At 36.5% G+C, this 13,856-nt stretch overlaps 2 protein-coding genes across 4 annotated transcripts in view; both read right to left on the minus strand.

Annotated features, from left to right (window-relative positions):
• HLTF (helicase like transcription factor) overlaps window positions 1-13,856 on the minus strand; it is a 59,471-nt gene that overhangs the window by 33,843 nt on the left and 11,772 nt on the right. For all 3 annotated transcript variants that reach the window (XM_036242739.1, XM_036242740.1, XM_036242738.1), the window contains exons 5-12: window positions 13,545-13,642; window positions 11,725-11,799; window positions 11,356-11,547; window positions 8,459-8,554; window positions 5,159-5,234; window positions 3,552-3,642; window positions 1,745-1,824; window positions 1,616-1,660 (exon numbers count right to left, since the gene is read on the minus strand). In XM_036242739.1, coding sequence (XP_036098632.1) covers window positions 1,616-1,660; window positions 1,745-1,824; window positions 3,552-3,642; window positions 5,159-5,234; window positions 8,459-8,554; window positions 11,356-11,547; window positions 11,725-11,799; window positions 13,545-13,642 — 753 coding nt within the window. The remainder of the gene's footprint in view (window positions 1-1,615; window positions 1,661-1,744; window positions 1,825-3,551; window positions 3,643-5,158; window positions 5,235-8,458; window positions 8,555-11,355; window positions 11,548-11,724; window positions 11,800-13,544; window positions 13,643-13,856) is intronic.
• LOC118617118 (small glutamine-rich tetratricopeptide repeat-containing protein alpha-like) lies at window positions 7,031-8,221 on the minus strand. Its single transcript, XM_036242742.1, is given in 3 exon segments — window positions 7,031-7,698; window positions 7,701-8,042; window positions 8,045-8,221. Coding segments are annotated over 3 exon segments (939 nt in total). The 5' UTR covers window positions 8,124-8,221; the 3' UTR covers window positions 7,031-7,180.

Genomic DNA, 13,856 nt, shown 5'->3' on the forward strand with positions numbered 1-13,856 from the left:
GCTACTCGATGTGTCCCTTCACATCGATGTTTCTCTCTATCTCTTTGTTCCTCTCCCCCCACCCCCCACTCTACCTGAACAAAAAAATGGAAAAATGTCCTCAGGTGAGGATAAAAAAAAGAGCATATATTATTGAAAAAAGAGCCCTGGCCGGTTTGGCTCAGCAGTTAGAGCATCGGCCTGTGGTCCAGAGAGACCCGGGTTCGGTTCCCACTAAGGGCATGTACCTTGGTTGCAGTTTGTCCCTGGCCCTGGTTGGGTTGTGTGGGTGGCAGCCACTTGATGTGTCCCTTTCATGCTGATGTTTCTCTTTCTCTCTCTCTCTCTCTCTCTCTTCCTCTCATTCCCACCTACTCTATCTGAACAAAAAATGGAAAAATGTCCTCGGATGAGGATTAAAAAAAAAAAAAGAATAAAAGAATGCCTGGTAAAATTGCCTCTTCTGATACTAAGTATATCTTCCTAGCTCAGAGAGGGTATGTAGTTATTAGTGATAAACTGTTACTTTTCCTGAGGAAGAGATGTAAAAGCAGAAGCCATATGCAAAGTGATTCAGCTCCCAGGTAAAAGGAGAATTTTTTTTCAAGGAAACAGTTGTCTGACTTCCAATGAAAAGGATGCCAAATTTTCAGTTCAATCAATGGTGAGGAGTATTTTCCAAATGCAATTCGATTTCTCAACTAATTAGAAATATAATATGACCTGATTTAGCGGAAAAGAAAACACTACGTTTTAAAGATATAGGAAAGTCCAGCCATTGTGGCTCAGTGATTGAACATCAGCCCATATACCAAGAGGTCACCAGTTCGATTTCCGGTCAGGACACATGCCCAGGCTGTGGGCCTGATCCCCAGTGAGGCGCATGTAGGAGGTGGCCCATCGATGTTCTCTCTCATCGATGTTTTTATCTCTCTCTCCCTCTCCCTTCCTCTCTCTCTCAAATCAATTAAAAAAAAAAAAAAAGCCCTGGCCAGTTTGGCTCAGCGGTTAGAGTGTCGGCCTGCGGTCCGGAGAGACCCGGGTTCGGTTCCCGCTAAGGGCATGTACTCCGGTTGCAGTTTGTCCCCGGCCTTGGTTGGTCGTGCGGGTGGCAGCCACTCGATGTGTCCCTTCACGTCGATGTTTCTCTCTCTCTCTCCTTCCTCTCTCTCCCTCCACTCTATCTGTACAAAAAATGAAAAAATATCCTCGGGTGAGGATTAAAAAAAAAAAAAAAAAAAACTTTTTAAAATAATATATAGGAAAAACTAAAAATACTCATTATTCTTACATTTGTATGAAAATGTGAAAAATAATTTCCAAGAATATACTCCCACCCTACTTTTAAAATCACAATTTAGATAGATATGAACAGGGCTTTATTGAAGTCATTTTATAAGTAGTAAAAAATCATTTTGTTTTGCTTAAAGTTGATTTAAATATTTTCTCTTTTATTTTGAAACTGTTCTTTCAATTTGCCTCATTCGATTAACACACCTAGTAAGTTCCATGAATAGTTCATATGTAAACAAGACTTATTACTAAATAATTCTAAGTTTGAGAGATACAAATAAATGAGGTTTTTCTTTAATAATTTTTAAGTGCAGATTATAGATAGTGAGATGTGTATACATACCTTTTATTCTGCTTTTGGTCTCTGATTGTGCATTTTTCAGTTTGCCTACAAATAACCAAATATAAAATTGCTCACACAAAGAAATTAGAATATAAAGCATAACATCAAATCAAATCCATTTCATATTACCTTTCATTTTCTGTGGCAATTCACTAGTTTCAATTTCCTCTGAATCGCTGCTTTCAGTATACTGGACAGCAGTTTTTCTTCTAAAATTAAGTATATACAAACTTTTAATCAATCCAAAACAAAATGATTATAAATAATAACCTGTTTAATAAATGCAATACAAATTCTTTTTTGTGTTTCCTGTTTATATTTTGAAAAAAATGCAACTGAAACTTTATTTGACAAATGAAAGTCAAATTTGTTAAAAGCATTTTGGTTTTTTTTATTGTTAAATTTATTAGGGTGACACTGGTTAATAGGGCCATATAGGTTTCAAGTGTACATTTCTATCATACATGATCTGTATATTGCATCTTGCTTTCATAACCAGATGCATTTATGATACAAAATGCACTGCCATTATTATTAAAATAAGTTTGAAAAAATTACCCATTCTAAAATAGTAGTCATTTCAATACTGAGTTCAATTCAATTAAAACACTTCTATAAAAATAGAACAAAAAAGAAATGAAAGAAATGACTCGTATCAAGGAAAACACTTCCAATATAATGAAATAAGCAGCTAAAAGGAAAAAATATAATTCTTTCACAATAAAAAATTTTTAAGTTTTGTGTAGAAAAGTACAGTACAGTGGTTAACCGCCCAAGAACAACGGGCTATGGAGTCAGACCGCACAGATTCAAACCCCCACTGTGCCACATACTTGCTATGTGACTCCAGGTAAGATGTCTAGTCTTCAGCACCTCAGTTTCTCCGTTTGGAAAACAGAAACAAAGACACAGCCACCACTGGGTCACATCTGTCGTGCAAACAAAGCCCTGGAACAGTGCCTGCTGTGCAGTGAGAGCACATGCATGAGGTGTGATGTGTGTGTTGGCTGTTTCTACTTTTTCCCACGTCCTCATTGTTATTATTTCTATGTCCTTTCATCTGATCTGGTCCACCTAATAGGCTGTTAACCAGTTTCCTGGTCAGCTCAGAGTTGTAAGATTTGATATTTGAGAGGAAAACTGAGTCCTGGTTCTGTGCTCAGTACATGCAGGTTTCAATGATAAAGAACAATTAACAGAGCCCCAGCTCTGCATCTCTGTTGGTGAAACAGCTAAAGACACTCAGAGCTGAGGTCACGCAACAAGTACTGACGGTGGACACAACACAACCAAAGCCAAGTGTTTACATCTGCTTCAGAGGCAAATAGCATCTGCGATGTTAGCAGATTCAGACTGAGATCAGAGAGACATTATGTTTTAACGACTGTTCCCTCTAGACGACATTAACGTGATACTCCCCACAGATGACCTCATCATGTCTCATCCCCACTAACGCCAAGTGAGGAGTGAGATGAGCAAAGAGGGCAGCATCCAATAAATGTCAGTTTCATGTCCTCAGATTCATAAAGCTCTTCTAGAGTTTAACAAAAATAGAAACCCAGAAGCTAGATCTTAGATCCTGTATGAAAGAAAAAAGGGGTAGAAAGAGGATTAAAAATGATCAACGCACTGGTGTGCTAACAAGCCTGTGGAGGTAAGTCAGCAGCATGACTAACTAGCCATTGCTGCCAGTCACCTTCAGACAAGTAAAAAAAAGTTACCAATTCACTTATTCTATAGATTACTACTTTTCTTCACCTGTAAAAGGAGAAGAGTCTACCTGCCTAAGTCACAGTGATTTTTGTCAGTTTCAAATAAAAGAATGTATTTAAAAGCATTATGTAACTCAGATATAATGGTCATCTCTCCTATATATAAAAAATGGAGAAAGAGTTTAAATAAATATATTACATATAATCAAACCATAAGAGTTTACCTTTTGGAGCGGAAGCTACACAATTCTGACTTAGGATATTTATTCTTTCTCTTGACATCTGAAATACTGGGTTCTCCGCTACATCTAGATCCTTCCATTTCAAAGAAAAGGACAAATATACAAAATATTAGTAAATTCTTAGACTAGTAGTATCTTTCTTAAAACCCTGGTTTTCCAACTCAATACTACAACTTATTTTTTAAATTTCTTTATTGATTTTCAACTTCTCAGTATCTTCATTCCTGTTCTTTCAATCAGCCAGCTACTCTACTTGTTTCTTATCGTAGTTTTTTCTCACTAAAAAGCACCTTCAATTTTTTTGTACCCAGTATTTTCCCTGTAGTCACCCAGGCAATGTGCACAATGACTGGACTTCCTGCTGTACCAAGGCAGCTGAGAGCTGCTGGAAATAACAGTGAGTAGATGGCATTACAAATTTACATTTTCAAGTCTCAGCTGTCACCTCGTGTCACTTAGCAACTCCTTTATGTATCAGTCTCCCTGCCCACTCACCAGAATGATCTACACTGGACCTTTGCCTAGATTTTTAACCCCTTTTACTCCCAGCAGATAACGTGCATCATGTTACAGAGAAAATCAGATGTCATCCTCTATAAACTCCAAATTTTTCAACCATTTTACTCCCTCAAATATCTCCATTTTTCCTGAACCATACTTTTCTTTCCTTCTAATGCTAACTCATTTGCCTATTCTCTTGATCTCATTTCCTCCCACAGGCCTACAAATTGTATTCAAAATCTTCCTATCCATGGATTTCTCTCCTTTTGTTATCCTCACTCGAGGACATTTTTACATTTATCTTCAGATAGAGTGGGAGGAAGAGAAAGAGAGAAACATCCATGTGAGAGACACATATCAAGTGGCTGCCACCCACACGACCTCAACCGGGGCCAGGGACAAACTGCAAAGGAGGTGCGTGCCCTTAGCAGTAACCGGACCCAGGACTCTCTGGTCCATGGTCCGACGGTCTAACCATTGAGCCAAACTGGCCAGGGCCATGGATTTCTTTCTTAAACAAAAAAACAGGCCAAATAAAGAAGTCCTCAATTCTGCAACCCTTTCCAACTGCTTTTTTCTGTTTATCTCTCCTATTTCAAACATACCAAAGTACAAATAGCACACCGTTGTATTTCCAATTCTTCACCTACTATTACTTTAAAATATTTTCAGCCTGTTCTGCTCTAACCAATCTTCAGAAATTAATTTTGTGAAGTTTTTAATCCAGCCATATAACTACTAAATCCAGAGATCTCTTTATTTATCCTCTGACTTCAGAATTTGTTTCCAACCTAGCTTCCTCATGTGCCGCTATCCGTGCACATCACATTATAAATACCATGTTTTTCAGGCCTTTCACAGGCTATGTTTCTCAACGAGAAATGCTCTTCCTCAGCTCCTCTGCCTGGTATACTATCACCCAATCACCACCTCCTGGATGGAGTATTTCCTGACTATCAGCCCTCATGAACTTCTTCAGAAAAAGAGACAGAAAGTTTTTGTACAGTGCAGAGCCAGAGCTGGAATTACATAACTAAATTAGAAAAATCTCGATGAAATATGGGGTCATATTCAAAATTAAAGTTTACCTTTGTTTAGTCCATCTGTCTTTTCACTGGTATTGTTCCCTCCAAGTTTCACAGATTCACCGTTAATACTACATTCCTGGATGAAAAGACATTTCTTATGGTATTGCTGTCAGTTTTAAGTAAGCTTAAAATGCATCCTATTTTATATTCCTTTATTTTACATAATAAAGACTGTTTAAATCGTTACCCTACCCTGGAGCAAAGGAGAAAGGTGCATTAAGTGAAACAAAAATTACACAAATTGATTAAAAGTTTTTCACAGGTACTATGAAAAAGAAAACTAGCTGGTCTTTACCTTTCAAAAGGAATACAAAAGCAAACCTCAGTTATAAATGGCACATTAGTTACTAGGAGAAACATTCATGAAATGGGAGGAGTCACTATGGGACTAAAAGAAATTCTCAGACTACACACTCAACACGAGCCGTCGGCAAACACCAGGTCTCTCACGAGGCTGCCCTCGCCGCCCTCTCCCCTCACTCTGCCAGCATTTTCCTGTCAAGCGGACTTTTCCTCTTCCCTCCACGTGTACCCTTTTGTTTCAAAACGCATCAATGTACACGAGTACAAAAACTTCATAACAGTAAAACATCACACTTCTTCATGAGAATACTTTTAACTGAGTCCAGAAAGGAAGGGCTCCTCCCATCTTATGTCTAATTCTTGACTTGATTCTGTAGGTAGGAATGACAAATATAATGGGGTTTAATTAAATTAATTCTTGCAGTTTAAAAAGAAAGGTAGGTGATGTTGTTGTCATATTGTAAATTAAAACCTCAGAATGGAGGGCAGGATTGGTGGACAGGAGTACAAGTAATTTTTGCTGAAAATTAGGGCTAAGAAAATATATTTAATTTTTGTTTTAAAAAACATAATTTTAAACATGTTATAAAATCCCATTACAGTTAGGATTTACTAAAAATGTGGTTAAAAGAAGATCCATCCCCTTCTAATGGAAGAAAAAGTTTTACTGATAATAGATAAGTTTTAAATTGATAACTGACTTTGAAGCTGTAAATAGTCTTAGATGCTATTCTTTCATTTTAGTAACTAAATGTGAAAAGAACAGGATGTAAAGCATTGGACTATTCACAGTAGGGAATTGAATCTCAGATGTTAATAACAGAGTTAAACTCCCAATAAAAGTACAAAGAAGGAAATGCAACTAAGTACAGAAATTAATAAAACAGAATCTCAATAAGCAGTGGCAGGAAACTGGTGTGCAATCTCTTTGAAATCTAAAATAAAAATTTTGCTTTCATTTTAATAACATTTATTTTTTTCATAAAACAAATTCACTTTCATTCTTAGAAATATAAATATAGTAGGCATACATATGTTATATATATAAGTATATATAAATTAAATGTCAAAAGTCACCCATATTCTCATCACTAGGACATAATTATCACTATTAATGGCACATACAGTGTATAACTTACACTTAGACATACATAAAAATGTATTTACAAAATGAAGACTCAAACACTATACACAGATGTGCACCTACCTGGCCCTGCCACCCCCCTTTTTAACTAAAAAGTATCATGAAAGAATTCTTCAAAAATAGAATTCTGTAGTTTTGTGTAACAGTATTACATTTTATATCTACATTATAATTGAACTGTTACCTTACTGAGAGGTAGTATTTCATTTTTAATTTAAAATGACACTATGGGGAGGAGGACTTATACTTTTATCTTTGGAAAAAATACATTTCTGGTAACTTTTTTTTTTTTTTTTCTAGAAAATACTTTAGTGACTGGGTTTTTGGAGATCGGTGCTGGTCTGCGTTCACAGCTTGCTGGCTCTATTTCGATTAGGGTCCGGGAACCATGAGGGAGTACAAAAAGGGAGGAGAGGGTGAAGGGAAAAAATAAAAAGCATAAAAATCCGTCTCATGCAGGTCCAATTTTTCTTTTTCTTTTTCCCTCTCTGGCAATCCAATGGGAGAAAATGGCAGAACGTGTGGAGGATCCAGTCAGCGGGGAAGAACCCAATGGCACTGGAATGGGTGGGTGGTCATTCCTGCTGGTCATCATTGCTGGCACTGGGCGTCCGACTTCGGATCTGACTTCGAAGCTGCTCAATCAACTCTGGCTTCTGCTGCTGCATCTGCTGAGCGAACTGCTGGCCAGCCTGGATGAGACTGGCAAGGTCATTCTGCGAGGGGCTGGTGCCAGGAGTCCCCAAGGGGTTGTGGCTGCCGGAAATCATCCCAGACATGAGCTGCTGAACTTGGGGGTTGTTCATCAGGTTTGATGCCATGCTCATGAAGCCAGGGTTGTTCAGCAAGCCCGCGATGTCAAAGCTGCCGACCCCTCCCGTGGGACTGGGTGTGTCTCTCAGCTTTAGTTCCGCTATCTTGAGATTGGACTTGTATGTTTCGTTGTCGGGGTCCAGCTCCAGGGCCTTCTTGTAGTAGGCCACGGCCTCCGTGTGTTTGTTCAAGCTGGAGAGCGCCAGGCCCATGCTCCCATATGCTTTGCTGTAGGAAGGGCCTATGCAGATGGCCCGTTCGCAGTCCTGCACGGCCCCGTGTAATTCCCCAATTTGCTGTAGGCTGCAGCTCCGTTACAGAAATAAACGGCGTTTGCAGGATTGAGCTCGATGGCTTTCCCGTAGAAGTGCACGGCGGCCTCAAAGTTCTCAACTTTCATCTGTTCATTTCCTTCAGTTTTGAGGCGTTCTGCCTCAGCTGAGTCCTCTTCCGAAGGTGGGGTTCGCTCGGGACTCCTCAGGTTCTGTGGCATCTCCTGGCCCTTGCCTGCTGCAGCTTCAAACATTTCTGGAAGAGTCTGAGGAAGTGCAAAGTCGCTGTCTTCCACTGTCACCCCAAAAGCAGTCTCCAGGCACTGGATTGCAACTTCCAAACTCTCCTGGCATCAGATGAGAGCCCTCCGTGCCGCAGCTGGTCATGTAGGAAGCGGATGACGGCACAGGCCAGGCGTTTCTTGTTATCCATCTTGAGATGGGAAGAGATGATGTCCAGGGCTTTCAGGATCTCTCAGGCAGCCGAACCCCGACCTCTGGTAACTTCTTTAGGCAATTTCTTTAAAATGGCATTATTGAGTCAAAGATTATAAACATTTTCAAGGTTATTGATACAAATTACCAAAATGCCCTCAAGAATCAGGTATCGATTTTCATTCTTATCAGCAACACATGAGAGAGGCCACTCATGACATCTCTAAAAACACTGCACATTATCAATTTTTTGGCAAATATTTCTTAATAACCAAATTAAAAGGTTTAACACTAAACCAAAGATTTCAGAGAAAACATTTACTAAAACTTTACCTTCTTCAGTTGATTTTTTTTCGTTCTTTCAATAGGAAGAGGTTTACCATCATGGAAGTTGGTGAGAATTACTGCAATAGCTGTAAGAGTTTTGCCCTTTAAAATGTTTTTAAAAGACAAAAGGTCAGAATCTAAAAATCAGTTGACCAGAAAACATTACAAAACCAATTTTAAAATCAATTAGGCAAATATCAAACAGCATTCAAAGCCACAGAAGTATACTGATTATTATATTAAATAATTTACATATTAATGAAAAACGTGTCATTAAGTTAAGAAATACTTTCCCACATTGCATTATTAGAAATCATTAAATGATTTAGTCTTATAAAATACTATAACCATTTCTGAGAAATGTCATTTTATTGAATGACTGCTGTTCTAAGATTTTACATTTAACCCTGAATTAATAACTTTATCATGAAACTACAACTTTTGCTTGCTATATAATTCAAAGCTAATTTAAAAGTATTAGTAATCACCCTGGCCAGTGTGGCTCACTCAGTGGTTAGAGCAGAGACATGCACACCGAAGGGTCTCGGGTTCAATTCCCAGTCAAGCACACATACTACCTGGGTTGCAGTTGATCTCTGGCCCCACTGGGACATGTATAGGAGACAACCAATCAATGTGTCTCTCACATCTATTTCTCTCCCCCCATTCCTTCCACTCTCTAAAAATCAATGGAAAAAATATACTTGGGTGAGGAGGACTAACAATGAAACAACAAAAAAATAAAATTAGTAATTCCAATATACACATGAGATTACCATTTTATGAAATTTCATTTAAATATAATTCCAACACTTAAAAACTACAAAGAACATGACATATCTTACAGGTTTTTCTTAAATGAAAACATGCAATTTTTTATTATTTTCCATAGTTGAATTTATAATTAGCAACACAAATAAATCTCTGGGAATTTTAAAGCAGTAAAGCAGCAATTTTCAAAGAAGTATTTTCATAATATTTCTAAGGCTTTATCTGTAGTAATACCACAAAAAGCAATGGTGGGCAAAACTGCTAGGGCCTTAGCATGAAACAAAGCAGGCAGTACTACTTTCTCACTCATACTGGTTATTGTATTAACTGCCACATACACTTAAAAAAAAAAAAATTTTAATATCAGTTACACTTTAAGAATGTTAAAAACTGTCTGGCCGGTGCGGCTCAGTGGTTGAGCATCAACCATGCACCAAGAGGTCGCTGGTTCAATTCCCAGTCAGGACACATGCCCAGGTTGTGGGCCGGATCCCCAGTGGGGGGTATGCAGGAGGCAGCCAATTGATGTTCTCTCTCACCCATGTTTCTATCTCTCTCTCCCTCTCACTTCCTCTCTCTGTAAAATCAATAAAGGAAAAAAAAATTTTTTAAAGAATGTTAAAAATGTTCTTGAAAAAGTACACATTAATTTTATTAAATCTTGCCTCTTAAGTACACATCTTTTAAAACAGTCTATATAACAAGATGAGAAATACATAGAAAATACTTCTGTTGATACCAAAATATGAGGGTTATCTAGGAAAAAAATCACTGTGAGACTGAGTTCAAGCTCAGCTAATCGCCATGCATCACCACTTGTTCCTGCATCACCACTTTTACTTGAAAGAATGACCAACAACTAGTTGTTCATGACAGTGGCAAAAATTTTCCTGAGAAAAATGAACAAAGTGAGGCTATAATCTTCAAGGGAAACAATTGGCAGCATTTGTTCTTAATGATAAAACTTCAGCTTTCAAGCAAAAATCAGAATATTGGAAAATTTGCATCTAATACCATGAACACAGAAGCTTTCCAAACTACAAATGCCTAATAAGATCAGCAGTATTATTAGTGAATGAAAACTTTTGATATAATATAATGAAATGCATCAACATTCGACAGATCTGTATAACTCAGTGAACCAGTATTTTCCAAAAGGACAATGCCTGATGTTATAAAATCAATGCATAGTAAAATATCCATCTAATTCAATGTGCAAGCTACATTAATGGATTTAAATAGAGTATAAGAAGTACACTGATAAGATTTTTAAGTTCCATAGTATAACTACTAATCTTTAATAAACTAATAATACTTGCTTCATTTTGTTATTATATCAAAGAACATTATCTATAGTTCTGTAAAAAAGCTATTAAAACACTCCTCCTTTTTCCAACTACATATTTGGGTAAGGATTAAGTTTCTTTATATATTTTAACCAAAACACATACCAAAACATACTAAATGAATAAGCACATACAAAAATTCAGATGTCATCTATCAGCCCAGACATCAAAGAGATTTACAAAACTAAATGTCAGTCGTATCAAAATTGCATTTGTTTTAGAATACTTTTTATTTAAAAATATGCTCTTCATGTTAACAAGTAGTAAGTTTATTAACTGTTGTTTTTAAACTAATAATTTAAAATTTCTGTTTGATGTCTAATGTTAGAAATACTTATGGTATTTATACTAATAGATACTACCCACAAAAACAAAGCTCTTTGGGCTCCTCAAGAGTTTAAGAGTGTAAACAGTGACTAAGATCAAAAAGTATAAAACTGCTGGTGTAAAAATCATTGATGTACATTTAATACTCTGCATATCATAACATTTGTGAAATACTACAAATAATTTTATGTAACACTGTCTTTCTTTTTTAAAAAAATTGAGAAACATGTTACTATCATTACACTAATTATTTTAATAGTTTCTTAACTGTACCAAAAAAAAAAAGCTTACCATTATTTTAAGTGAAAACCACAGGAAAAACAGTGTTCTCCACTGAAAGTGAAATCTAGTTCCAAACTGGCACCAACATACTCCTATCTCTATCTATTTCAAAATTACTTTCTATAAAATCATAATTACAAAATAAAATTTTAATATCTCAAGAAAAAGGATAATTACCAAACCCATATCATCAGCTAAAATTCCTCCATGAACATTTTCTGGTCGATCCTTCTCAGAAAAGTTGGTTATTGTGTTATAGTACAAGTCATTTCGCTGCTCCCAGAATGGTGGAAGTTCTCTACTGTTTTCCCGAGAAACCATCCAAGCTAGAGCTTGTTTTTGATGTGGAAGCAATGGTGTTTCAATAGCCTAAAAATTAAAGAAATGTCATAAATAGAGGCACAATAAACCCTTTCTTTTTCCCCCACATAGAATCTGGAAAACAGCCAATCTTATGATAAAAAAATGTATAGATTAATAGTATACACACATACACACACACACACACACACATATATTTTTTAATATAAAATACTGGCTAAGTACCTCAGCTGGTTCCATTTCATGAGTTTTATCATCTTCTTTTAAATCTTCAAACAATTTGTCAAATTCTGTTTTAAGCTACAACAAATAGTAACAAGAAACATTATGAAACAAACCAATTAAAATAATAATTATACTTAACTCAGAAAAGTCAAATCATTTAATTAACTATAAAAGTTGAATAACAAAGTTAAATTGTTTGAGATACTACACTGCTCAGTGAAGTCAGAATGAATAAGTGGTTTAGGTGTAAAAGGTAACTGTGTTATAGTCAGAAAAATATAGAATAGAGTTGTAAATCTTGGGTTTCCTTAACAGCTCTGTCACAAATAAACCTATATATAACTTTGGGCAAGCCTGGAGGGTGTAGCTCAGTGGTTGAGCATCGATCCATGCACCAAGAGGGCAACGGTTTGATTCCCAGTCAGGGCACATGCCCAGGTTGTGGGCCCGATCCCCAGTGGGGGGCATGCAGGAGGCCGCCAATCAATGTTCTCTCTCATCGATGTTTCTCTCTCTCTCTCTCTCTCTCTCTCTCTAAAATCAATAAAGAAAATAAAATGAAATAACTTTGGGCAAGACACTTAACTTTTATGGCCCTCTATCTTATTTCTGTAAAATGAAAGGAGTGAACTAGATTAGAATGTTGCTACGGTTTCCTTCTGCCACTGAAATTCTGTGATTCTATTACATAATTCTATTCAAATGCATCTTGGTAGATCCTACCAGGTACATTTGATTTTTTTTTTTAGTCAATAATTTTTTATTTATTATTACTGCAGCAAACCTGCTGTGTGCCATAAAATATTGAGATGAGTTCAATCTTAGGCTAATTTAGCTGGTTCTTTAAATTGATCTAGTCAAATTTTATATCAACATATATGTGCTATAATTACTTTTGTAAATAGTACATGAGTACATAGCAAAAGCCCAGAAGAAATCAGGCCAAGTCTAAACAGTTAGGAGGTAACCTAGACAGAGGCTCAAGCCCTTCTAACAATGGGCAGGAAAATTACAGTATATTACAACCATAATATTAAAAAAGCTAACACTGCCCTTGCCAGTTTGGCTCAGCGATTAGGACACCAAAGGGTCGAAGGTTTAATTCCAGCTGAGGCATGTACCCGGGTTCCAGGTTCAATCCCCAGCACCTAGTCCAGGTCATGCAGGAGGCAACCAATCAATGTGTTTCTCTTTCATCTATGTTTCTCTCTCTCTCTCTCTCCCCCCCCTCCCTTTCTCTCCTCTCTAAAATAAATAAATAAATAAATAAATAAATAAATAAGCTAACACTGATGGGTAGAGACAAAAAAAAAAAATTGATGTTATTTGTAGACTGATCTGGATTATTTTATGTCCTATTTTACCCCAAAGTAATTCAGCATAACAGTGTCCTGAATTACAAATCAGAAAAAGTGAGAATTAGAGTAATGCCAAAGAACTGAAATTAATTTTTTTAGCACTGTATTTGCAAACTTACTGAAAGGAGTAAGTTTTAAGCTTTAATTTTTTTTAAAATATTTGCATATTCTAAAAACTTCAAACACTACAAAAACATCACAACATTCTAATACATCCCATGCATATACAGCAATGTATGTGTTCTAAATGTATGTATGAATGTGAGTCCATGAATATATTCCCTATCACTGACCTCTTTTTACATATATTTTTTGTAATATATATCCTATTTATTCCACGTTTTGTAACTTAGCAATATATCTGAAGATCACTAATGCCAGCACATACATGTTTATCTTATTCTTTTAAACATCACTGTTCAACATTTAAAATGCACTTTAGATTACAAAACGAAAGCACACCTGTTCAGTTGTCAGCTGTACTGCAGCATGAACCGGCATACTATAACTCGGTCCAGCTCTTCCAGAGCCCCAACCACTTTCCAAACTGAATCCAAAAGCTATAATTTACAAAATGAAAATTTAATCACCAAATGAAATAGACTGCCTTTTAGTAAATAGCTTTTAAAACTTGTGAAATAAGCTCCATTAAAAATATTCCTAATATATTTAAAAGTTTTTAGCCCTGGCCAGTGTGGCTCAGTCGGTTGGAGCATCATCCCATACACTGAAAGGTCACAGGTTCGATTCCGGGTCAGGGCACATACCAGGGTC

The sequence above is a fragment of the Molossus molossus genome, unplaced genomic scaffold, assembly GCF_014108415.1.
Source record: "Molossus molossus isolate mMolMol1 unplaced genomic scaffold, mMolMol1.p scaffold_m16_p_5, whole genome shotgun sequence".
NCBI lineage: Eukaryota > Metazoa > Chordata > Mammalia > Chiroptera > Molossidae > Molossus > Molossus molossus.